Source organism: Canis lupus, chromosome 4 (genome assembly GCF_048164855.1).
Source record: "Canis lupus baileyi chromosome 4, mCanLup2.hap1, whole genome shotgun sequence".
NCBI classification, from domain to species: domain Eukaryota; kingdom Metazoa; phylum Chordata; class Mammalia; order Carnivora; family Canidae; genus Canis; species Canis lupus.
In genome coordinates this window covers 35,407,565-35,434,996 of record NC_132841.1, presented here as the reverse complement: position 1 = coordinate 35,434,996, position 27,432 = coordinate 35,407,565, and the positions used below count along the sequence as shown (strand labels likewise).

At 38.8% G+C, this 27,432-nt stretch overlaps 1 protein-coding gene and 1 long non-coding RNA gene across 19 annotated transcripts in view; one reads left to right on the top strand and one right to left on the bottom strand.

Annotated features, from left to right (window-relative positions):
• The window catches only part of SHLD2 (shieldin complex subunit 2), a 77,388-nt gene that overhangs the window by 15,926 nt on the left and 34,030 nt on the right, over nucleotides 1-27,432 (bottom strand). For 14 of the 17 annotated variants that reach the window (XR_012029684.1, XM_072823875.1, XM_072823871.1 and 11 more), the window contains 5 exons: nucleotides 16,375-16,480; nucleotides 14,497-16,017; nucleotides 10,510-10,617; nucleotides 1,683-1,877; nucleotides 1,386-1,520 (listed from right to left, as the gene is read on the bottom strand). Coding sequence is in view for 16 of the 17 variants with exons in the window: in XM_072823875.1 (XP_072679976.1) it covers nucleotides 1,386-1,520; nucleotides 1,683-1,877; nucleotides 10,510-10,617; nucleotides 14,497-16,012 (1,954 nt within the window). In the remaining variant the exon portion in view is untranslated. Of the gene's footprint in view, nucleotides 1-1,385; nucleotides 1,521-1,682; nucleotides 1,878-10,509; nucleotides 10,618-14,496; nucleotides 16,018-16,374; nucleotides 16,610-22,742; nucleotides 22,764-27,432 lie in introns of those variants that run through there. The other 3 variants (XM_072823879.1, XM_072823874.1, XM_072823880.1) reach the window with 3 other exon arrangements.
• On the top strand, nucleotides 1,024-25,876 carry LOC140632160 (uncharacterized). 2 transcript variants are annotated; one of them, XR_012029686.1, is made up of 3 exons: nucleotides 1,024-1,132; nucleotides 9,029-9,136; nucleotides 25,512-25,876. It is a non-coding gene; the product is annotated as an uncharacterized lncRNA (long non-coding RNA). The 2 variants fall into 2 exon arrangements; XR_012029685.1 differs by lacking the exon at nucleotides 25,512-25,876 and adding an exon at nucleotides 15,909-16,152.

Here is a 27,432-nt window from a genome sequence, read left to right as displayed (position 1 = left end):
TGCCCAATATGGACGTTAATGCCACAAGAAATACTAAACGAATGGATAAAATGCCAACAGTTTCTGAAAGTAGAATCACTTACTTAGATGATCCTTCAAATTGGTACTTTTGAAAAGAACAATTTTGAGGTATTGAGGTGGATATCAAAACTTAAAAATGATGGTTATAAGTCAAGTATGCTGAAGGAATGAATGAACAAAAAACAACTCTATCTTAATTCCTGGTTTCACAAATTTTCAGTATTAACCTAAATACCACAGAATTATCCGGAGACAGCTATAATGACTCTTCTACTAGCTAAATAACTACTACTTTTAGAAGAACATTCATGTTAAGCATGGAGCAATCTGCTCTGCTACAAGCTCCATCACAAATGGAGTAACACTGTTGACCTACATTTTTGTTTCACATGCACTAGACTCATGTCCCCAGCTATGATATAGTGGTCAACTGACACATGTTTGTCAGATTTCTCAACTGAACAAATATTTACTATTGTTTGATCCTAACATAAAAGTCAAAAGTCAGACTTATCTCAAAGCCTGGTTAGAGGCTATTAATGATTAAGGGAGAGAATGTGACAGATCATATGCTTAGATAACTATTTTGTAGGGAGAAGTTCGGGAAGAGACATTAACTCTTTCAAGGAAAACAGAATGAGTCACACACTTAACCTCTGGATTAATTCAGCAGGATAAAATAACTCATAAGCCACTAGTTAAACCATCTCTGACTATTTACAACGAAAGGATCTCACAATATCAAAATGAAGATATTATATGGTTTTATTGAAACATCAATGCCATTTAATTAAATTTATCATAAATTATTAGTAACTCATGCTTTAAGGAAAAATGTAATCATGGGTCATATTTTAAACATAAGCATGCTACAGATGGCTAATAGTCCACACTTTTAAAACAACTGGTATAAAAACCTGGAACACACTAATTTATGAAACAGGAACATTGCGACTTGAAAGGGTTAATGCAGCTCCCCTAACATCTGCCTTATAACCAGAGAGAAGTTTATCCATCAGAGTACTCTGGCTGAATAAAAATTGTAGAAGCTTCTCCAGATTTCAATTTTTAAAGAACGTTTCCAGAAGGAGATAAGATCTTCACTGAAAAGGTAAAGTAGTATACCTGGGAATAAATGGAAGCTTTTCTTTGCCACTATTAATTGTAGAGCACTTTTTAGATCACTAAATTGCTTACATGAGATGTAAAATCATAAGAAATCTGAGGAAGAACATTCAGTTATGATCGCCTACTATTTCAAATGTAGCCTATCTTCTTCTCTTAAGATGTTCTTCATCTTAGGCTCTTAAGCATTAATCATTTACCTAACTATAAATAGGTTAAATCCTTTTTGGTATATTTACCTTTTTTCCTTTGAAGTTGAGGGTACCAGGCTGCTCCAGGACCCCATAATACAAGCACATAATGTTGACCTTGGACCTGTTCCACTGTTAACATAACTTTCTTTTGCTTCTGTCCTCTATAACTGTATAGTGCCTCTGGAAAAGAAATATTTCAGCTAGCATTACTTAATCACACAGAACACCATACTTTAATGTCTGATGATAAATAATAGTAATAACCAAATAATATACTATCAAAGTCTTGTATCTTAATTATTTTATAATCTAAAATTAAGAAGGTGCCCCCCAAATATTTACCTGTCAGTACAGTGATATCAACGACTCTTAGTACTGCATGGACTAGTATGTCTGGCTGCAGCCGCTCCAATTCTACAAATTCTATGCTGTTCATTTTCTGAGGCTGCCTCTGAGGAAGATCTCTGAGATAGGAATGTTCGGAAGACACATATGCCAGTAAGTCTTGAAGTACAACACCATTAACTATACCGGAATCTAAGAAAGAAAAAACATACCTGTGTATGAAAGATGGCAAAACTCTACCTTCCTAACAACACAATATTTTCTTAGAAATGTATTTTATGTTGTAAAGTGTGATTAAAAGTAAAACATGCTTTCATTTCTAAAAATATTAACTTTTTCTTAAATGTTTAGGTGCAAAAATATGCTTGATATTTTTAACCAAGGGAATTAGAATTATTCACTGTCTCCAAAACAACCTGCCCAGCTCCCTTCTCTATTTTGTTAATGATAGCATTTTTCTATGAATTTTGGTGATTTTCTATGAATTTCAGTATTTCGGTGATTTCTTTGACTCCTCCACTACCCTGTTACACCCAGTTGTTTCCCTAACCCCTGCAGTCTGATTTGCTCTGGTCTCCCCCGACATCCCAACCGCTACTGTTCTTCCCCAAGACTCTTATGTTTCTCATCTGAAATACTCTTATGGGTCACCTAACTGACTCTTTCCCTGAACAGGCGTGCCTCTTCCCCACTTCTAAGCCTCCATCCTCACCATTATCACTGGCTGCAATGCTGTCATCCTCTCTGCCTCTCCAAATACAACACAGAAAAGCAATCACTATAGAGAGGCTCCTAGTAACTTCTTCCCCCAGGGCTTTTATCTCCAGCTCTCATTTGGCATTCAAGCGTGTGCTACATTGTAAGATTTCTCTTTTTTAAAAAAAGATCTTATTTATTTATTCATGAGAGACACACAGAGAGAGGCAGAGACACAGGCAGAGGGAGAAGCAGGCTCCCTGCAGGGAGCCCGACGTGGGACTTGGTCCCAGGACCCCGGGGTCACAACCTGAGCCGAAGGCAGACGCTCAACCACTGAGCCATCCAGGTGCCCCTGTAATATTTCTCTTGATTGTTAAATCAGATGTTTAGTTCTTTGGTCATTATATAATTTAAATATTTTCCTTTATTTTTTAATTATTTGTTTCAAATTTTTCTCATTTTTTGAGCTATACTTTACATACAATAAAATGCATAATTTTAAATGTACAGATTGATGAGGTTTGCTGATTAAATTTTAAATTCCCTGAAGGAAAAGGAAGTATATTTGAATATACAGTAGACTGTTGACCAAAATAAGATCCTAGCAAAAAGCACTTATGTACTTTTATAGAAGGTTGGGTCTATCTGCTGATTTCAGTAGGAATGAAACAAATGATTCTTCTTTCCTTCTCCCATTAATATTCTCATCCTAATGTATTTCTTGCACTAAAGCCTCATTATTCATTCACTTATCAGGAGACCATCCACTATGAGCCAGGCATTATGTCAGGTGCTAGGGATACAAAGAGGTATCTTGTCACGATACCCACACTGAAGGAATTATCGACCTCGAGATAGTCAATAACAAACACTGGGCTGAGGGGGTGAGAGATACATGTAAGCCCTCCTAAGAACACACAAAACCACCGCCTAGCCAAGTTGGAAGAGTCTTTATTGAAGGAGTATTTTAGCTGGGTTTTGGAAAAAATGTCCTAGAGTTTTCTAGGTAGTAGATGAAGGAGGGGGTATATTTCCAGGTAAAGAAAAAAGGGATCTGTATTCCTTTATATACTATAGATGCTTCTGGTAGTCTGATGAAGCATATGAATCCATCATCAGAATAATATTTTTAACAGCCTTATTGAGATATAATTCACATACATAAAATTCACCCTTTTAATGTGTATCATTTGGGGCATCTGGATGGCTCAGTCGGTAGAGCACACAACTCTAAATCTCAAGGTAGTGAGTTCAAACCCCATGTTGGGTGTGGAGCCTGTTTTTAAAAAAAATTTTTTTAATTAAAAAAAGATAGGGGATCCCTGGGTGGCTCAGCGGTTAGCGCCTGCCTTTGGCCCAGGGCGCGATCCTGGAGTCCCGGGATCGAGTCCCACATCAGCCTCCCGGCATGGAGCCTGCTTCTCCCTCCTCCTGTGTCTCTCTCTCTCTCTCTCTCTCTCTCTCTCTATCATAAAAAATAAATAAATCTTTAAAAAAAATTAAAAAAGATAATGAAGTGTATGATTTGTTTTTTTTTTAGTATTTCACAATGTTGTTCAACTATTGCCATCATCTAATTTTATAACATTTTCATTACAAAATCATATTTTGCAATACATAAAATAAGATTGCAAAACCAACCACATGGAAATAGAGCAATCATGTGCCTCATTAGTACATTTGATAACAAAATATAATAGGGTATGTAACAATTACCATAATTTCAAACCAGTGACAGGCATAAATTATATTCAAGTTATTGGGATGCCCGGGTGGCTCAGTGGTTGAGCATCTGCCTTTGGCCCAGGGGCGTGACCCCGGGGTCCTGAGATCGAGTCCTGAATTGGGCTCCCTGCATGGAGCCTGCTTCTCCCTCTGCCTGTGTCTCTGCCTCTCTGTCTCTCATGAGTAAATAAATATTTTTAAAAAAATATATTTGTTATCTTTGACAATTATGTGATATGGTGGCCAAGACACAGGCACTGCTGCTACTACTGTGCATTGTTGATGCACGATGGAAGCAGATGCTCGTATTCAGTTAGCTGTTGGAGAAAATAGAGATGTGATGCCTTCCCATCCACGTTCATGGACCCTTTAATGGGAGGAATCAATTTTCACAGACAAGAGTAGGAGGAACATTTAGGAGGCTAGCAGCCCCCAGCGGGAGACAATGAGTGCTAGAAACCAGGCGAGACTGTGGAAAGGGGTGTCAGACCTGTGAAAATAGTTTAGAGGTGGAACCCAAGGGACAGTGAGATGGAGAGGATACAGAAAAGATGAAAGATGGCATCAAGATTCCTTACGCAGCTGAGCGCACGGATGAAAATAAATAATAAATGCTTGAAGGTTTTTAGAACCTGAAATCTATTCTAGTTAAGACTACTCCATTGGTCAATGACTTCTATGAAGCAACGGTGATTATCACTGACAAAGGCAAGGAGCATAAGAGGAGAACAGATGGCGGGAAAGAGCAATGAGAGCAAGAGAGGAAGCGAGAAGACCCATTCGATTACAGCAAAACCCAGTTCCAAGCAGCTTTGACCGTGGCTCCAATTCGTCCACCAGACATCCTGATCCCTCTTTTGCAATATTCCAGCACGTGTGGAATCAAAATTCAGATGGGTTCAGATTCTGACTCTGTCAACAATGAGTTCTGTGAACTTGTACATGACTTCTCCGGGCTTCATTCTTTGTCTGCAACGTGGAGTTTTTTGGGGAAAATACAAAGATCTCTGATAGCAAATTATTTATCCCTGCTTTATCAGACAGAAGCACGGGATTACTTAGATTCCATCTAAAACAGTCTACTTCACAAAAACATTGTATTAACCTTTTTTTTTTTGTATTAACCTTTGATTTATACATTTAACTTAATCATTTCAATTTAATAATATTTAAGATAACTTTATGTCCTATCAAATTATCAGGACTAGGTTTGTAAAATACATAACACCTCACCATAATGAGGAAAGAGCAGAAGTCTTTTCCAAAAACACAACATATTGATCGGAGGTAAGAATGTTCTCCTGAATTGTAGCCACTTGCAAACACAAAAACAAAAACCTAACTAAATTGATGTATCCTTTCAGAAGAAAAACAATTACAGTATTCTCAAAGTATCAAGTATTTAGTATTCCCCTAAATCAAACAAAAAAGACTATACTTTAGCTACCAACCTGTGTAAAACAGGGCAATATAAATGTTAAGTATAAAAACAAAGAATTTAAAGTAACCTTCAAAGCTTCTCTAATTTGGGACACCTGGCGTGGCTCAGCGGTTTAGCACCTGCCTTCGGCCCAGGCTGTGGTCCCGGGTCTCGGGATCGAGTCCCCCATCGGGCTCCCTACATGGAGCCTGCTTCTCCCTCTGCCTGTGTCTCTGCCTCTCTCTGTCTCTCATGAGTAAATAAAGTCTTTAAGAAAATTAGCCTTTAAATACGTTGAATATTACTTACAACTCATTTAGCTCTATAGAAATAGGCTCTCCCAGATGTGGCAATACTTCAAATACTCATAATAAAACATCATTACACTTACATCTTTTCAAATGAGAAATTGCCTTTTCCATTTTGTTGCTTCCAGTTTCCAGGTAGTTGCTAACCCATGCCCCCCCCCACCCCCCCCACCCCCCGGGAAGCACTTCCAGTAACCAGACCGCAGCACTCACGCCATCCCTTCGTCCTGGGCCTTGCAGAATCCAGTCCACACACTGCTTTCAACAGTTACTGAGGTTTATCTTGTCTTCCCCCCACCCTCCTGTGTAATTATTTTATTGTAATAAAATAGTAATACAGTTGGGTTCATTTGTCAGTGTTGATGTTCCCTTTGAGCTGCCCCCTCCACTACATTTTAGTTGGTTTTGATGGTTTTACAGTGGGGATGGGAAGCATCACTGTGAATCAAGGCCACACAAAGAGACCCACTCAGAGAAGTGTTACTCCCTCCCTTCAATGTTACCCTATTTCCATTCCCTCCTTCCTTCTGTCCTTTTCCTACCCATTCTCTGCAGGTAACTAGTTTCTTTGGTTTGTTTTTTTCTTTCCTGCATTTTTTTTTTTTTTCACAAATGAGGAGATACACATATATCTTATTCCTCCCCTCCTTCTTACACTAAAGATGGCATACTAGGTTTACTTTGTTGAGCTTTGTGTTTTTCACATAGCAGTATGTCCTGGAAGTCACTTCCTACCAGTTCAGAGCTCCTTTTCATTCTTTGTCACGGCTGCAGAGTACTTCACTGCAGGAATATACCACCACCTGATCAGTCACTCTGCTACGTAGGGGCGTTCTGATTTTTCCCAGGGTCTGGCAATTACAAGCACTGCCCTGAATAACGTTGTGCGTGTGTATTTTCTCATTGTTGTATCTTCAGGACAGACTCCTACAAGTAGGCTGGCTGGGCTGAAAGCTGACTAGATAGGTCATCCTGTTAGAGCGCCAAATAGCCCTCCAAGAGAACTGAGGCAATTCTCATGCCCGCCAGCAACGTACAAGAGGGCCTGCTTCCCCGCAGCCTAATCAACCGCATAGGCCGCCATATTTTTTAATTTTTGCCAATCAGATAGTGGGAAATGAGATCTCTGTGTAGCTTTCATTTGAAAGTCTCATGTCTTTTTCCCATTTTCCTATCAGTCCTTTGTCATCACTCAATTTGTAGGAGTTCTCTATATATTAGGAATATCAGCCTTTTGTCTAAAGCATATGTTGCAAATATTCTAAGTTGCCAGTTTTCTTTTGACCTTGTTTATGGTGCTATTGCTCGGGCAAAATTGTATTTTTCTATAGTCAAATTTATCAGTTTTTTTTTTTTTTTTTTTTTACTGTTTCTAGATTCTGAGTAATAGCAAGTTTTCCCTACACCAAAATAATAGAGAAATTCATCCGTGTCTCCATCTAGCAGTTAATGGTTTTACTTTTTATATTTAGATTCTTAATCCATTTGAAATATATCCTTTTATCTTGTGTGAGATACTGTTCTAATTTTGTCTTCTTTCTAAATGACTATCTGGTTGCCTCACCACCATTGATTAAAAAGTTAACCTTTACCTCAGTGACCTCAGATAACATCTTTGTCATATACTAAATTATATGTATACGGGCCTAATTATGATCTTCCTATTCCACTGGTCTATTTGTCTATTTATGCACCAGAATCACATCGTTTTAATTATAGAGGCTTTACAGTTTAAAGCCTGTCTGGTGAGCGTGGTCACTCGTATGCTTACTTTTTCAATGTTTTCCTAGCTATTCTTGCATGTTTGTTTTTCCATATGAACATTAGTATCAAGTTGTAGATGCCATACCACAACTTCCTAATATTTTTATTAAGATGGCATTGAATTTATAAATTAACCTGTGAAGAACTTTACCATTATAATGTTGAGTCATCTTATCCATGAAAAGGGAATGATGGGTTTCCATTTGTTCATGTCCTTATTCTTTCTGGAGTGGTTACAATTTTTTCCTTATATAGGTTTTGCAAATTTCTTGTTAAATTTATTCAGAAGTACTTTCCTTATTGCTTTTGCAAATGAGTTTTTCCCTACACTTATGCCCTCTGTTTAGTGTTTGTATGTATGAAGGCTATTGTGTTTTTAATTTCATCTTTGACTGCCTGGAATTTTTCAGATTTATCAAAGCATTTGTGCATATAGTTTTTACTCTTCTTCACCCATTCAGATACCTCTTCTTATCTAGTTGTACTGGTTGGTAACTCTGTATATTGATGACAAGTAGCAGAGAAAGTGGACATCCTCATCTTGTTCCTTACCTTGATTTCAGTGGAAATGCCTCTAGTGTTTCTCCATTAAATAAGATACTGACATTAGGACTAAATACATCTATTTTATCAACACAGTACCAATTGTATTGTAACACTGTATTAATACTGCATTTATTGATACTGAATAAGAAAGTATCCCTCAATTCTCATTTCCTGGAGCACTTTTTATGGTAAGTGAGTGTTAAATTTCTCAACATCTATGCAGATAATCATATAATATTTTCTTTAGATTTATTAATATGATATTCAATATTCATGAATCCTCTAACATTGAATATACCTTTCCATTTCTGGAAAAAAATCTCACTTGATCATTATTTCTTTAATGTGGTGCTAGATTGTGTTTACTAATTTTTTTAGACTTTTTATTTAGACTTCATGCATCATATCTCATGTATAAAACTGGTCTGCATTTTTATTTGTAATGACTTTATTTGGTTTAAGGGTCAGTGTTATATTTGCTTTCTAAACGGAATTAGGAAGTTTCCTTCTTCAATACTATGGAATAATTTTTAGAGCATTGGAACCATCCGGTCTCTGATGGTATGGGTAGAGTACTCCTGTGAAACTGTCTAGGCCTGGCAGCTTTTTTGTACATTAGTTCTTTAATAATTGTTTCTATTTCTTCTATAGAAACTGGTCTGTCTAAACTATATCTCAAATCCACCTATTTCTCATTATTTCTACTGGCTACCCATTACCACTCAGCCTCAACTACTATAATAACTTCCTAACTCCCTGATTCTGCTCAGCCCTTCACAACCAGATCTATGGTATTCTCCATCTTTCAGAGCATTCGTCCTCACCCGCAAATATTATATTTGCATGTCTGTTTAGTTTCTACCTTGTCTGTCCTCCCGCAGGAACACCAGCACCATGACGGCCAGCACCAGGCGGACGCTGTTCACCACTGTACCCCCAGTGCACAGAAGTGCCTCAAACAACGTCAACACTTAATACGTATCAACTGGGTAAGTGAAGAAGAACTCCACTTTAGGTATTTTCCGAGAATATGTCAGTGCTGATTTCCAGCTGACCAGCTTCCCTAGAACAGAGGGAAATCTCACCCCTTCCCAAACACCACACTTCTTTTTTGCTTACCCTGCCTTTCTTTGAGAATTCTTATTATTCATGGGTTGGAATTCCATGCTGTATCTTCCATATGTGCCTTACAACTTTCTTGTTATTCTAAAGAATCTCTTCCTTAATCAGTGTCTTTCTATATACCAATAGCTATTTTTCTGCGACACCATTTCACTATTCTATCAAATCTATTCTGCTTATTTCTTCTCCTGTTAATACTACTATATGGTTATTTTGTATTGCATACAGTTTCAATGCCCCATGTTCATTCTCTCATTTAATCCTCATAGCAACCCTATGAGCTACACATATGTATTTTACTTCCCATTTCACAGATGGTACAGTGAGGTTAATTAAGTACCTTTGCTGAAAGACATAGACTGTGGAAGTGGTAGGGCCAGGATTCAAATCCTACTCTATTTGACTAGCAGGTTATACTGTCTCCCTTATTGTGTTTTGTTTTTTATTTCTGGGAGGAAAAGACAGCAGCTGGGCTCTACTCTGAATAGCTTATTTTAAGAAGAGAAATGGATGTCAGAGAAGGAGAGTAGTCTTGCCTCGCAGTGGTGGACTGAAAAACAATGATACGGACCACAACTGTCTGACTGCAAGGCCCATGCTTTTCTCATTAGCTCAAGGGTTCCTAACCACAGGCTGGGAAATCCTACAGAAGAACTTCAGAGATCCTTGGAACCATCTGGAATTATATGCAAAATTTTGTGCTTAGCTCCCTAAGTCCGTTTTTCTGCAGAAATGGCCCATAGCTTCTCAAAGAGAACTATGCCTCCCTAAAAGGCTAAGGACCATGGTTCTTATGTGGACTCTAAGAAAAGTATGAAAATGGAACCTGAACCCCAATATTTCTCAAAATACTTATGATTTACAATGCACAAGTTTATTTTTACAAATTCTATTTTTTTTTAAAGATTTTATTTATTTATTCATGAGTGACACAGAGAGGCAGAGACACAGGCAGAGGGAGAAGCAGACTTCCTGTAGGGAGCCTGATGTAGAACTTCTCTGAGGACCCCGGGATCATGCCCTGGGCCCTGGGCCCTGGGCCAAAGGCACACGCTCAACCACTGAGTCACTCAGGTGTCTCTATAAATTCTATTTTCATTCTTGCTAAAGAAAATAAACCAACACTGGCCAGCTAACCTATTTAGAAAACATTTTGTAAAACTGCCATTGTAATTCCATTTTCTAGTATGCGTATATACTTTAAATACTAAGAAATTATCATATTTAAAATGTGTCTTACAATCTTCAGGCTGGACAGATGAGTAACTCCCAAGATTTAATAACTGACTGGTAAATGTTGATTGTAGTATTGTCTCACCAACCCAATGATCTTCGTGAACAGTAACATCTAGAAAAGAGAAAAAAAAGTTCTGATTATGTCATAAATTCCTTCACGTTGTAGTTAACTTAGCAATTGTAGCAAGATATTATCCATGTCTCTCACATGCCAGGCAAAAAAACTTCACAAGGGTTAAATGATCTGCCTAAAGACACAAAATAGTCAAATAGCAATAACAAAATTGCTTCTGTATATTTGAGCAGTATCAGTATGGAAGCTCACTGCTCCACAAAGAATGGTTTAATGGCTTTGTTTACATAAAAGAAATGTTGTAATGTCTATTTTGAGAAATTAAAAGGAAATCATTTAGAGCCAGGAAGCAAAGCAATGGTTCCAAAGCAGTAGTGCCTAGGAGAGTAATATTTAGTATGCATTTATCTCTTCTGCTATAAACACATAAGAATATAATATAAGGCATTCTTAAGGGAATTCGATTAATTTTTTTCCCCCTCAAAAACATGGTAATCTTCATCTCTAGATGTTAAAAGTGAAAGATTCTGGAAATTAAGGAATACTTTCCAATAGGAAAAGGAGAGTTGTATGAACTGAGATGCACTACAGAAGAATCAGAGAGTGGAACTAAATATACTAACAGGTAGAAACAATTCCAAGTAGAGCAAAAACTGTTAAGTTAGAGACAGAGACAGATGGACCCCAGGCAGGATATAAGCAGTGTAAAAATTGCTAGAGGTATACAGATATCCTAACAGCAGCAAATTTTTGAGATAGTAAGAAAGAAAAACAAGGATGCACAAATTCCAAGTACTTAGTTCCAAATTTTTACCCAAACCATACCCAAATAGTTGTAATTTGTTAGTTCAATGGAATTAGCCAGGTCAGTTTAAATGTAAAGTCATCCTGAATTTCCACCTCTCCCTCCCCACCCTTCTGACTACCTCTTGAGTTTCCCCACAGCCCTGCCAATACTGTTTTACACTATACATTCCTCTCTCTCCTAGCAGGTCCCCTTCCCACCTCGAATCCATTTCCCCAGTGCTAGTGATTTCTCAAGAAAATTAATGTGATCCATTTACTTGTTTAAGAAACACTCAGCGGCTCCCCACTGCCTGGCCAGGAAGAGCTAGCATAGCATTCTAGACTCCTCATAATCTGACCATCAGGATGCCTGCTCATCAGAACAAATTTCAAGGAGAGACTTTGGAAATCTAGGTTGTAAAACCTTTGTTCAGGTGAGTGACTTGCTAATCACTGGTGATAGGGTGGAGTAGAATTCACGGTCCAGCCTTTGCCTCCAGGCTCTCCCGATTCTCACTCACTGATATGTCCCAGAGTGTCTCCTATTTGTTCTTGAAAACCTGTAGTTTTCCAGTTAAGTGCCGCCAGGTCCTCTTCAAACTCTGGCCAGACAGTCCTCCCTTACAGCACTTCTCCCTTCTATTGCTCCAAGTATGATGGCAAAATGTCAAGTATATCCCTGAACATCATGTGATCTGGAATATATCTGGGCAGAAAGATGTTCAATTCTGGGGTGTATATCAGTAGATAGTATGAGATATCCCATGTAGAGATATAAGAATCTACAATTGCATGCTGTTAATTAAAATGGAATTTCATCCATAAATTCCTATGTAAATGTAATTTCAGAACTAGACAATGGAAAAGTATAGATTTCTCTTTTTTCCATGAAGTTTCCATCTGTCACACAAAAACAAAGGAAACTTATTCAGAAATTGGTGAACTAGGGGCAGCCTGGGTGGCTCAGTGGTTTAGCCCCTGCCTTCGGCCCAGGGCCTGATCCTGGAAACCTGGGATCGAGTCCCACATCGGGCTCCCTGCATGGAGCCTGCTTCTCCCTCTGCCTGTGTCTCTGCCCCTCTCTCTCTCTTTCTCATGAATAAATAAATAAAATCTTTAAAAAGAAGGAAGGAAGGAAGGAAGGAAGGAAGGAAGGAAGGAAGGAAGGAAGGAAGGAAGGAAGGAGAAAGAAAGAAAGAAAGAAAGAAAGAAAGAAAGAAAGAAAGAAAAGAAATGAACTAGATAGAGAAAGAAAGAAAGAAAGAAAGAAAGAAAGAAAGAAAGAAAGAAAAGAAAAGAAAAGAAGTGAACTAGATAGATTTTTTTACCAAGGAAATAAGGCAAAACAGAAAAAAACTGATTTTTTAAAAAAGATGCTCATCAAAATAATCTAAATACCCTATAACAGAAAAATGGCTAAGTAAAGCAGTAAGTCACATGATAAAAGGTTACCTAGTTGCTAACAACTGCATGGACACTAGGAAAAAACACAGGGATGGCAGGTTTGAGTTTCCACCTGTCAGGTAAAGTCCTCCTGTGAGGCTCACACAATGACAATAACCATGGTCCTGGGCCTGGTTCTCTCCTGATAGTCTGGGAATCTGATTTTGTCAGCACCCCAAAAATAGATTTCAGTTCTGCAACATAAGCTCACATTAAACAAGTTAATGAGACAAACAAACAAAAAACAGAACACAATTATTTAAATTTACAACGAGGCACTGATTGCCACAGAAACATTTGCAGCAGAGTCTCATGTAGGCGGTCTTATACCTGGGAAGCCAGATCGTAAGCAAAGGGCTGCCCGGTGGGCACTGAATCAGAATAGAGGGAGCTAGATGAACTGACTTTCCAACAAATAAGACATGGTCAGTGGGCGGGGACTGCGCTGTGCTGTGATTGTCGGCTACAATCCCACACACCTCTCTATGAGAAGCTGCCCCTGACAATCTTACCTACACACCGAAGGTGTTCTAGACAAGGCCTTTGTTCCCCCAGCAAACCACTTGGTAGGAACCACCAGTGACTGCCTTATGTTTTCTTTTTCTAAGCTTCTAAGGCCCACCCACCCTTTTTTTTTACCACATTCTTTCTTTAGATATGTTATTGAGCTTAATCAGCTTCCTCCCGCCTGGGACTCCTTAAAATGACTAGAATCTCTGTTCTAATACACTGTGTATTTATTTTCAATTAATGAAGAACATGTACAAAAAAAAAAAAAAAGTTAGATGTCTTAGGTCCGAAAAAGCAGCAGGATAAAAACTGTATGTTCTATTTATGATTACAACTGTATAGTAAAAATATGGGTTCTGGAGTCTAGGTTGAAATCCTGGCTTTGCCAGTTCCTAGATGTGTGAAACTGGGTTTACTGCTTTACTTTTCTGGATCTCCATTTCCTCAAAGTGAAAAATGGGGGCTAATGATCAGTACCTTCTTCACAAAGCTATTGTAATGAACTGATATACATGTAAAGTTTAAAACAGGGTTGGACACAAAGTAAGTTCCCAATAAATACCAACTAATTATATATGTATGTATACACATTTTAAGGAGCAGAGGGAAGATAACTGGAAGGTAACACTCCAAAACTCTACTGGTGGTGTTATGAGGTTGGTTTAATATCAGCAGTTTTCCCTTTCCATATATATTATTAAAATATGATTTTAATAATTAAAAACACAATAGAAAGTCTCTATTGGTCCCCTCAACAAGAATGTGATGTGTACAGCATTATCAGGGATTAAGTAGTAGAAACCCTGTCCTTTCATCCTAAGACTGCTAATATAGCTCAGGAAAACACTTAAAAAATAAGACATCCGTAGACAAAACCTAAGAAAACAAATAGCCTGATGATATGACCTGAGTGCTGACACAGTGAATGAAGGGGAGGAGCAGCCAGGGAAGGCTTCTCAAAGGTGAGTGGAAAGAAGGGACAGAACCAAGAAGGCTAGAGCAAAGGCCCAGAAATGGCAGGGACACGGGATATGGAGCGGTGGTAATTAGGAGACCAACCAGGATACTGGAAAGGGATGGATCATGCTGGCTCCCACATAGGCACACAGTAAAAAGGCTTAGAGTGCAAGGGGGAGAAGCCTACAGCTTCAAACTGGCACTAACCCGTGATGACCTTACCTGTGAGCAAAATTATATCTCCGGGAAACACTGTAAGTGCCCAAAATGCTGCAGTCCTCCACAGAGAGACCTTCTTCTTAATTCCTGACTGGTCAGTTACCGCAATTGTTGCTAAAGGCACTTTACAGCCAGAATTTGGTCCAGATTTTATATTTATTTCTTTCACATGGCATGGAGATAATACCATGACTAAACAATTATACTTCCGACTTTTAGAATCACAATTTTTTATTAAAGATGTTTTTTTAATGCCCCCAAACTTCCCATCTCTCTGGTTCTCTGCTGTAGTAGGATCTCCTGCATTGGAAACCAACTTAATTTTCTTGAATGGTTGGAGGACTCTGGGCAGAGTTTTGGAATGGCCCAACTTCTCTTCAGGGATCCAACTTCTTTTAACAGAACTTTTGTGGAAGGTATTGAGTTGGGAACACAGCATTCCTGAGCCATATGGCTCAATGCATACATCACTGGGTGGCAGTTCATCTTTAAAATTGAAAAGCTCTTGAGATCCTGTATTTTCTTCAAGACCTTTATCAGGTTTCATGTGAGTGTCACTACTTTTTGTTTCAGGACAAACAGGACTAAAGAGTTCAAGGGAATGTGCTTGGTTTTGTCCACTTTCATATCCTCCTGCAGAGTCATCATTAGGCTGAATCAAATTATCTTCAATTATTCTTATTTCCCTGTGACTTGCCTTTGGTTCGCTCTCCATGTTTACAGTCCTTTTATTTATAGAGTTCTGTCCTTTAGACTTCCTTTGAGATAAAAAAGCAACCTGGCTGGAAGTCATTATACTAAGAAATTCAGTATCAGTAGATATTTTAAGGTCTGTGACCTTTCTAACAGCTTCAGACCTTGGCTTATCTTCTGTCTCCAAGGAAGAGAACTCTGGACGCTGGTTTTGTACCTCATGATGCTCTGTTGGTACATACTTCGTCCCAACAGCTCCTGGCCCTACATTAATCTGTTCTGTACTAGAGACCAAATCTAGTTTAGCTGTACACTTATGATCTAACTGAAAGAAGTTTTTTTGAAAGTTTTGGCCAAATGTATTTGACTGATCTTTATGCTGTTCGTCTGTAATTTTCTTATCTTCGCTGAAAAGCTTTTGATACTTTTCGTCTTCAGTTAAATGCTGAGCCTTGCCCTTAAATCCACATATTTGCACATCGGAGCTAGTTGTATCACTCACCCCCGAAGGGGGACTCTTCTCAGATTTTACGGTCTGTGTTTCAGAAATACAATGTATAAAGTCTTCTTTCACATGAACAGGTTCACTCATAGAATTTGTTGAAAAATGAGCATTAGGAAGATCTGGAGGGCCATTAGCTTTTAAGACTTGATAGTCTTCAAGAGTTTCATCCCTCAGATGTAAAGAGTGTTGATTGTATGACAGCTGAATTTTTTTCCAGGGGTTCTCAGTAGACATTAAAGAAGTTCGTTCCTGTGATACTGTCATGTTCAATGGACCAACTGGAGCACCCCAAAAAATGTGGACCTGAGATCTTCCACTCATAGTTTCTGAAAAATATTAAAATGAATTTTTTCTCAGTAGATCTTTTATATATTAATATTAACTTAATAATATGCCAACAGCAAATGTAATATAAACTATGAATCAAAAAAATAATTAATAAAGGTTATATTGGTATTCCATTTAACTACAAAATTCATAAAAATATAAGAAATCATAAGAAAACAAGAGCCCCCAAAATCCTCATCTAAAGACTCTCTTCAATAAATTATATGAAATACTGAAAAAAAAAGACAAAAAAATAAAGCTAAGTATACTAACATCAAATGGCATTTAATAACATGTAAAGGACAAGTTAGTAGAGAAGGAAAAAGAAAGCATTTGTTTCATTGTACTATAGTCACCTTTAAATTTCCTGTTTTCTTTACTCTGTAGATTATTTCAGTAGCTTTGGGGCCTCCTTCCTTTAACTGTGAACCCAATTCCCAAGACCAAAATAGAAGGCTTGAACTGGAAGGGAGAGAAAATACAAAACTGAGAGTTGAGGTTCTCTTCAAAATGTAGAAGTGATTGTGTCATCTGTGCTCACGCCAATCTGTGAGCACAACTAGGAACTGCTTCTGTATTTTAAAATCTTCTCTGCAATACAAATAAAAAAATTAAGAGTAGTCATTTTGTAATACATGGATCAAAGAAATTCGTTGTGATTTAAACTTTTTGTCATTAACTATGGTGCCTGATATAAGTACACCTAAGTAAGCATCATATTTACTGAAGCTAAAAATGAGGAATCGTACCACTATTTACTTCATTATTACTGACTTTCAAAAGGAATTTATGAAATAGATCTGGCCCTAGAGCTTGCTAAGAACTTTTTCACAGTGCTGCAGGGTCAAAAAGACAGATAAAGTTCTCGGCCTGAACAAAAAGGAGAGGAAAATAGTGAATGTAAACTAATACTTTAAAAATAATGTACTAAATCCTACAGACTATAAACAGGAAATGACCATCTGCTGGAGAAGAGAGCTGCTGGGGAAGGCAAGCGCTGTGGCTGAGAGCATTTAAACAAAACAAACAGTGTCTGTAAAAAGCAGAGTTAAGCAAAACCATGGCACAACTAAGGGCTTTTGATCAGAGTACAGGGTCCTTTGTAAAAAGGTAAGGTTTCAAATCATAAAAAGTCCATATGGAAGTACAAGGAGTCTAGAAGTACACAGAAAGGAGGAACCAGCAAGAAATGACAACTGTAATCTCCAGTCCTTCTTATCATCCTTGAGGATTTGCTCATTGTCACCTTTCCAAATCTAATAATCTATCCGACTATAATTCTTGTGATTCCAGTATCAGTGTGGATGATCCTTCCAATTCCCTGGCTTCTTGGCTCCTTGACCTTCTCTCCTCCTTTGATTATATTTCTCCACCTTACCCCAGTTACCTATTCTTATAGTCACATACCCTCCCCATTATCAGTAACTGCATACTTTCCTAAATTCAATTTTAAGCTTATTAGTTTCTACCATTTTTCTACTTACTCCCTCTAAATGCACTACTCCAGCAATTCTTTCAACATACAGGACCTACAACTAATCGTAGGGACCACATTTTTACAGCTTCATTCTTCACTTCCCTCCTTAACCAGCTTAGATCCTGTGGGCCAAGGTTAAAATCACTCTACCATACACCACTAATTCCACTGCTCTCCTCACTAAGGTATCTGCCCAGCTGAACTCAACCACTGGTTGAATCACCACCTACCCTGCAGTAGCCCAATGGCTACAAGTAACTAGAAAAAAAAATACACTTTCATCTGAAAACAAATCTCATTTTAAGTTCATGACCACTAACCTCCAGGTGATACCCAGCAATCATCTCTCCCTGTCCACTCGCTAAGTTAACTCTTCCATGCCTCTTCATTTTTAAATCTCCAGCCTCTCTTCCTTGATCCTGGAGTACAGCTGGTGACCATGTTACCCTTTCCACTTACAACCTCTTAGCAACATACCTACCAACCCACCTTGTCGTATTATACACTGTGCCCACCTTCCTGTCACTATGGATGAACTGTCCATGCTTCCCTGCAAGGCCATGTCTTCCTTACTTACATATTAGGTCTTATTCCCTTTTTCTTCCTCAGGTTCCAACAATTCTCCCCTTCTCTCCTACGTGATTGATTTTTCTCTCTGTACTGGAGCATTCCATCAACATACAAACATGCTGTTATTTTTTTCTCATGTTGTTACTCAGCTCCTTTGCCCCTCCAACCATTCTGCTCCTCTCTGCAGCAAAATTCCTTGAAAAAATTGTCTATGCTCCTTCTCCCATTTTCTCTTAAACCCACTCTTGTGGAGCTTTGGTCCCAACCACTCCACTGAAATAGCATATTCCAAGGTCCCCAGGAGCTTCCACACTGCCATGATAAGTCAATTCTCCATTTTCAGCTTACACAGCCTATCAGCAGCATTTGACACTGCTGACCTTGCCGTCCTTCTTAAACCCTCTATCATCTGCTTTAGGGATACTACACCTTCTTGATTCTCATTCCACGTGGTACTGCCTCACCACGTGCTCTCTCTCGGGCTCCTCTGCTAGCTCCTCATCTCCAGAACTCTGTGCTCAACAACCTGTCCTTGAGTCTCTAAGCTCACTCCTTAGGTGACTTCACTCGGTCTCAATACCTTCTCTGCGCTAATGACTATCACCCATCACAACCTCTCCTCTGAACTCCTGACTCCTTAACCAACTGTCTACTTACTCTTCATTACCACAAAATGTCTAATAGGCAGCTGTACAGAAAAGAGTTAACACAGCAGGCCTCAGACTACTGTCCTTAAAAAGGCTGGCTTGCAAGGTGAGCCTGGGCTGGCATCTAGGAATTTAGATTCCAGGAGGATTCCCACCATTCCTTGATAAGAGTGGCTCACCCTGCCTAACCTATCTATGTAAACAATGTTATGATGAACACTTGCTTTCCTTCTGAGAGGCTGGGACTTTGGTATGTTATACAGATGATAGGTATGTGACCAGAACTCCTTAGAGAAATGGCTGATTTCAGGTCTGGAGCAAGAAATGTATAAGGTGAACCAGAAACATCATACCAGAAAGTAAGAAATCTATCAAAAACTTCTAGGATGGTGTCAAAAGAACCCAGAAGCCAGCTTAAAGAGGTTCCCACTGGCCAAAGTTGAACAATCTGAGCATCATTTAGAATGATTATTATAATCATTTGGAACACACCAAATACGTTTAAACCCAGGAGTTCATAAAGATAACTAAAACAAACTCACTTAGTGATCACCTTGGGAGGACATTAGTGACTAAGCAATTGTTTTTGCTTTGTTTTGTTTTGTTTTTAGCAATTGTTTTTAAAAGCTGGTGAATGACGGGAAAGAAACTCTATCTTGTCTTTCTTTACTAAACAGTATCTCAAGATGACCAACTATTGGAAGAGAAAAATCTCTCTTTACAGAGGTATCATGATGTTAAAAAAAAAAAAAAAAAAAGAGGGGCACCTAAGTGGCTCAGTCGGTTAGGTGTCTGCGGCTCAGGTCACGATGCCAGGGTCTTCAGATAGAGCCCTGCGTCAGGCTCCCTGCCGAGCTTCTCCCTCTCCTCCCTGTTTGTGCTCTTCTATCTTGGTCTCTCTCTCTCTCTCTTGCTCTCTCAAATAAATAAATAAAATCTAAAAATAAATAAATAAATAAAATCCTTAAAAAAGAAAAAAGGATGATCATGGGAGACTTTTTAAGCAAAAGAAGTTTAGAACCTAAAAGTCCATAAAGAGGAGAATGGAATATTCATCATGGGATATTCAGAAACAGATATGGCAGCAAAAAGAAGTAACCGAGAGTTATTTGTCAACATGGATACATCTTACAAATACAAGTCCCAATGCTGGGTTTGAACTTATGGCCCTGAGAGCAAGACCTGAACTGAGATCGACAATCAGACACTCAACTGACTGAGTCAACCAGGTGCTTCACAAATACAATTTTAAATGAAAGAAACAATTTGAAGAATATATAACTTTGGGTATCAATATATTGAATTTTTTATATTTTTATAATTTGAGCATAGTTGACACACAGTGTTACATTAGTTTCAGGTGTACAACTTAGTGATTCCTATTCGACAAGTTTATACATTATGCTATGTATACATAGCATATATGTCCCTTAAGGGGAGGAATGGAGAAATAGGTAAAGAGTACACAAAGGGCCTGAACTGTGCTGAACATGTTTGGTTCTCCTTATATTGTTCATATATACTTTATAATATAAAAAAAAATCCTAGGAAGAAAAACATTGAGAATGTCATTAAGGATGATTCTTAATTTTTTTCTATATTTTAAAAAGTTTTATTGTGATGAATAATGAATATGGATTATTTTTGTAATAACCCAAATCTTTTTTGCTTGGTAATTCAGGCTTTTCTTTCACAACCCCCAACTGAATATGATGGTCCAATAGCTGTAGAACAATGGACCTAAACCTAACCTTGCACAGCAAGAGCTGAGCACAATGACGGCAGTTAGTGATGCGCAAGCAGCTAAAACAAAGACAGACTGCAATTTTCAAGGTTTATAATGGTGAATTACTAGTATGGAAACAAATTCGTGGTAAGTTTAGGTGTCAAGTTTTGAGGACGAGGCCTCCCTAAGTACTGTAACGACATACCTCACCCTATCTAATCCTCATAGAAGAACTCACATAAGGCCTAACAGGCGCAGCGGGTCAATCAGCATTTTACCACTTATGTCACTTCAGATTGGCCACCAGGGGGCCCCCGAACAGCAGAGCCAAACCCCCGAGGTCAGAGGGGCAGTCAAATCAAGCACCAGAGGACTAAACCAGGCTGACAGGCAGGTGACAGTACTTATATTTAAATCAAATGCATAAAATTACTATGATAATGACCAGCCCTCTCTCAAATCTCTGGGTTTCTCTCCAATGGTTTCTTCCCTTTAATCTCAAATCTTTAAAAAACAAAACAAAACAAAACAAAACAAGCTTATATCTTTCTTTGTTCTTCCTGTTTATTCTTCAACTCACTTAAATATGGCTCTTACTCCACATTTTGCTATCACACTCTTTCCTACGAAAACCAATGCCCTTTTACAGCCAAATCCAAAGGTCAGTTTTCGATCTTGATCTTACTGCCATTTGACACTTTATAAATCCCTCTTTCCTGAAGCATTCTTTTTTGATTCGGTGAGAGCATCAGTTTGGAATTACTTTGTGCTTAAGAGACAGATAACTGTTGGTTTATTCATTTAATAATTCACATAACAAATACTTAGTGCTATTTGCTGGCATTATGCTAGGTAATGGGAAGTCAGTGATAACAACAAGGAGCTTTAAGGAGCTTAGAGTCTAATGGGAGCAATAAAATGACAATTATAAAATAGTAATATTGAGCTGCCACAGGATTAAATGCAGGGTGTCCCTAGAAGGCAGGAGGTGATGGCAACCAACCAAAGTAGAAAACTGCCGATTATCTGAATTTTTCATAGACTCTTTGGACTACAGTTAGTAACAAAAATTTTGAAACTAAATTTAAATAAAATCTGAAAAAAAGGAGTGCGATACAGCCCCCAAGTCCCCTCCCCCCCATCTCCCCAGCACAGGAGCCAGAAAAGCAGCTTTGGCTGGCTGGCCCAAGAGACACACAAGCTACAAGTAATCTCCAGAACGTTTACAGAGAATATAAGACACTCACTGCTTCTGTGTCCTCACTTAGCCTCTTCTCCTAAATGCCCTGCAATCAGACTTCTATTTCTTACCTCTGTTAAGACAACGTGAAGTTCAAATTGTCAAATAGGTACTCACAGTACTGGGCTACCCTAACTGTAAAACTCTTTCTCCCTCGTTTCTGGAAGGCTGTGCGTTCAACCATTTTTTTTTTTCTACGTCCTTGGTTCTTCTTTCTTTCTTCTTAGATCATCTCTTCTTTTGACTCCACACAACCCTGCAGATTTTCACTAATCTCATTCATTTAACTATTGAATATCCAATTATGCTTTACCAATCTATACTTAACCAACCACCCTAATGTCAGACACACTTCTAGTCTCACTATGTTTGATACAATCATAGTAGATAAAAAAGCAATATTCTATTTATCCTCTTTATTGAAGGCAAAATCTGACTAAATGACCCTGGATCTAAATGGATTACACAGTTCTTGGGCTCAATTCTAGTAAGGTTTACAGTTACAAGGCCATGAGGCCATAGGTCCTCAATTTTCAGAGCCCTGTGTGCCCTCTAGATAGAGGAAGATGGGGAAGCACACAGGGTGACACAGAGTATCTTGAGAGTTCAGAGAAGATCTCCCAGGACAAGAGATGTCTGAAATCAATTAGTTCTATAAAACACAAGGTTATCTGTCCCTAATTGTTATTTCTGTATGCCTTTACTTGTCTAAATATACACCTCTAAGTGTATATTTAAGTGTGGAACTTCCCACCCATACATCAAAAAATGGACAAGAAAGTATGGTCCTGTTAATTCAAAAAAGAGGAATTTTCTTAAAGGTCTTTATATCTATGGCTGCTGCTATGAAATCCTGTAACTGACAGAGGAGTTGTGAACGTATGAACAGGGAAATAGGATGTGGTGAGGACAGGGGGAAACAAAACATTTATCAAAGCAAATACACAGACTGCAAAGTTAAGTTATTGACAAGTGATAAATTGCAATGATTCTAGGATATGTTTTGAGTGAACTCAGAGGGTTAAAGCTCATTAAGATACCAGATGAAACTTGCAAGTACATACCCATTACCGTAGTTAATAATTAGCCAATTTCTCAATCTGCAGAAGGCCACTTCAGTCAGAAAGACCAATACAACCATAATCCTTTATCTTTAGAGTGGTCAGAGTCTGATGAATGGGTCAAAGATTTATAAAAACAGGATGAACTGTATCAGCAAGTTTTGTCTTGCAGAACACTGCAACTAAAAATGCTTATTACAAAATATATGTGGTTAAAAGAGAGTGCCTTCTCTGCCTTCTTACGAACCTATAAAACTCACTGTTATAATGCCTTTCCATGTCTATTTTACCCAAAACACTAAGCATCATAAAGTTATTCAATAGCATTAAATGACAAAATGAAGAGGCAAGATAGGGTTGTAAATGAGAAGCATGGGTTTCAGGGTAGGATAGATATGGGTTCCAACTCTACCGCTTACTAAAAATGTGAACTTGAAATTGTCGAAGCTAGGTGATAATTACCTGGGGCTCATCATTATTATTCTTGCTACTTTTGTAGATATTTTAAAACATCCGTAATAAAAAGTTAAGTTTCTTTACCCGTCAAGTGAGAATTATGTTTATCTGTCAATTGAGAATAACATCAGTCCCGTCTTACAGTGTTGTGAGATGGGCACACAGTACTCACTCAATAAATGTGAGTTTCAAACCTTGGAAACTCTACACACAACTTGGTAAGACAAACAAAAAAACCAACCCATTATATTTCCTCCAAGGTTTTGTTTTTTTATGTGTATTTTTACATAGTTGCAACCATAAAATTGAAATAATTTTATATTCTGCTTCAGTGGTTTTACAGGGCCACCCTTTTATGTCAATCTGTAATCTTCCTAATCATTTTTAACACTCACTTAATACTTTAATGATGACTCTAATTTAGTTAACCATTACTCTCCAATTCATTAATTTGTTTCTAACTTGTCATTATTATAGCCCTTGCTGCAATAAATGGTTTGGGGCATTCAACATTACTTTTCAATTATTTTCTGGTGGTAAACTCCCAGGTATGAGATTATTGGGTCAAAGACATGTCCATTCTTACGGCTCTTAATATGTATTATCATGTTGTTTGGAAAGGAACTGAACAGTTTATAACACTACAAACAATAGCTAAGAGTTCCAGCTTGATACCAATTTGTTAGCATCCGAAAAAAATAATTTTACTAGTAAGGGTACTGAGCTACTTTGCTGCTGTTTCATTTGCATTTCCCTAGATATGTCCAAACAGGAAAAAAAAATAGTGAATTTTAAATTACATTTGGATGAATATCCTTAATATATAAGGAGTATGCAAGCATGTGCATACATGGGCATGCAAAGTAATAAAAAAAATGGGGGAAGAAGCCAAGCAGGTATATATAGCACTGAAAAAATATATGCTTAAAAACAAATAAAACGTGTACTCCTAATAACCTGAAAAAAATTTATAAATTAGTGAGAAAAGATTTCTACCTATCAAACTATCAAAGATTCATTTAAAAGTTACAAGGGTGCAGGGAAATGACTTCTACCCAAAGAGTTTTAAATTTGTAAAGCCTGTCTGGGGGATGATATGGCAATGTATGTCAAAAGTCTTAAAATTCTGCATCCCTTTGGCCCTTACAATTACACTCCTAAGTTTAACCTAAAGGAAAAAAACCTCATATACACTCTCACTGACTTAGCTACAAAGATATTCATAACAGTAGTGTATAAAATGTTAAAAAAGAAACTGAGGACAATGTGCATCTATTGAGGTCTGTGGAGTAAGTGATGGCATAGCCATACAAAGGCAAACTATATAGCCACTAAAAATCATGAAGATAGGGCACCTGGGGGCTTAGTTGGTTAAGCATCTGCTTTGGGCTCAGGTCACGATCCCCGGGTCCTGGGATGGAGCCCACACTGGGCTCCCTGCTCAGTGGGGAACCTGCTTCTCCCTCTGCCCCTCTTACTGCTCATGCTCTCTTTGTCTCTCAAATAATAAATAGAATATTTTTAAAAATCATGAAGACATAGAACATATAAAAAATTTCCTCAATATATAACAGGGAAACTAGAGAAAATTGCATATGGAAAGACTGTATTTTATATTTTAAAATATAAAAATTCAGTATTCAGTTTACCACTATTTACCTTGAAGTTAGAAACCATTTCCCAGGATCCCTGGGTGGCGCAGTGGTTTAGCGCCTGTCTTTGGCCCAGGGCGCGATCCTGGAGACCCGGGATTGAGTCCCACATCGGGCTCCCAGTGCATGGAGCCTGCTTCTCCCTCTGCCTATGTCTCTGCCTCTCTCTCTCTCTCTCTCCCTCGCTCTGTGACTATCATAAATAAATAAAAATTAAAAAAAAAACCATTTCCCTTCCTATGTAAGAAAAAAATGTGTTCTCCATGGTAACTGATACAAGTGGTGGCGAAAAAGTAATAGCTCTTTTATGCTTTAGCCTCATTTAATCAGTCCAATCTGTCATTTTCCGTCATTGTGCTAAGAAGTGACGTGGAGTACTAATAACCTACGTATTATATACATTTGCACTGAATTCTACTCTAAAGAATCACCAAGAGCTACTAAATGCTAGTACCTGAATTTCCCATTTAAAATGACAGAACAGTGCCACACTTTATGTGACCTATGAAAGGATAAAAGATACAGTATTTGTCCTAAAAACAAAAGCAATTGGAGTTTAAAGCTATTACTTTTTCTTGTAGCTAAACTAACAGCTACTAAAAACAAACCCGGGAGCAGACAATTGAGTCCTTAAATCACCTTGCATAACCTTGATTTCTTTTAGGACACTCTGGTTTTCACGTGAGGAATGTCTTCCTGGGGCTGCGGCCACCTGACGTGGGGCAGGCAGTGAGCCTGCAGTACGCTGGGAATGTCCTTCCCACGCTCTGTTCCAGCATGGGCCTTTCTTCCAGTGAGGTCCAAGCCTTTAAACAGGAAGCGAACCTTAATCTACCTGCTTTTTTACCATCAGAAGATAGTGACCAGGCACTTGGATTTGCCCAGAAGAGTCTTATTTTAAACGTGCTATCCTGGTGGCCTGGTCAGTAGGGTTCCCTCTCCACTCTTCCAATGTCCCGGTGCAGAGACGTTATATAGTCACCGAGTTAAGAACCACACAGATACATGAATAAATGTTCTATTAGTGAAGAGTGTGCCTCTTACTACATTTCGTCAGAAACATTATAATAATAGGGACAATTTAAGGGGGATCCCTGGGTGGTTCAGCGGTTTAGTGCCTGCCTCTGGCCCAGGGTGTGATCCAGGAGTCCTGGGATTGAGTCCCACGTCAGGGTCCCTGCATGGAGCCTGCTTCTCCCTCTGCCTGTGTCTCTGCCTCTCTCTGTGTCTATGTCTCTCATGAATAAATAAATAAAATCTTAAAAAAAAATACGGACAATTTAAGGGAGAAAGGAAACAACCTGTTCAGTTTTCCTGTACATTTTTTAAAAAGATTTTTCATTTATTTATTTTGAGCAGCACATGAGCAGGGAGGAGCAGCAGAGGGAAAAGACGAAGCAGACTCCCCGCTGAGCAGGGCGCTGACTTGGGGCTTAATCCCAGAACTTTTGAGATTCTGCCCTGAGTCAAAAGCAGATGCTTAATGGAGTGAGCCACCAGGCACCCCTCCTGTACAATGTTTTAAATAATGAAATACTAATTGAAATAAGGTTGAACAGTATCTAAATATTGCAACATGCATTTAAGAATCTCACAAAAGAGATAGGAATTAAATGAGGTAGAGAAGAGAATGAATATGTTTGGCAACTAAGGAGGAAAAAGCGTCTGGCCGTCTAGTTCTGCAGACAAATTCTTACAAAGCTGCCGACAATGGTATTACGCCTTTTGGGTCCAGTGTTCCAGGGAAATGCCTCAGCAAGATGTCAACTTGACCAAGGTTCATGCTTTCTAAGGAATTCCGGTCAGATCCTAAAATATCGCACTTTGCCTCCTCCTCCCCCACACCACCTAATGGCAAAGGGACTGAACTCTGAGGGGTAATCACAGTCCTGTAAGCATTAGCTGGACTCCAGGGTCTGCCTGCCAACCCCCATGCTTGCTACCATCTGCACCCACGCCCTAAAAAACATAAAAAACAAAACCAACAAACCAAGGGGAAAAGGACAAAAGATTTTGCAGCTTAGGCTCTGACATTCCTTTGTAAAAAGTAACACTCAGGGACGCCTGGGGGCTCAGCGCGCCGCTCAGGGCCGGACCCTGGGGTCCCGGGATTGAGTCCCGCATCGGGCTCCCCACAGGGAGCCTGCTTCTCCCTCTGCCTGTGTCTCTGCCTCTCTCTGTGTCTCTCATGAATAAATAAATAAAATCTTTAAAAAAAAAAAGCCACAGTCAATAAATGGAGGCTCCAGCCTCCGAGTTCCTCAAGCCAAAAAACTTGGCATCCTCACTGATTGCTTTTTCTCCAAACTTCATCTCCTAACTCCTCAAACTCTTTAAGCCCTCCCTTTAAGATTCCCTTAGAATTTGGCCACTTTTCTCCCCCTTCACCTGCTCCTGCTCTGGCTCCAACCACCATGGTCTGGATGAAAGGCAAGAGGTTCCTAACTGCTATCCCCACTCCCCCGCGGGAGCCTCGGCCCAGGTCACGCAGCCCGCGGTCACGGAGCAGGCTGGAGCGAGCGAGTCGGGGTCTGTGCTGCTCGCCCCTGCCCCTACTGCCTTCCGCTCCCATCTTCACACATCCC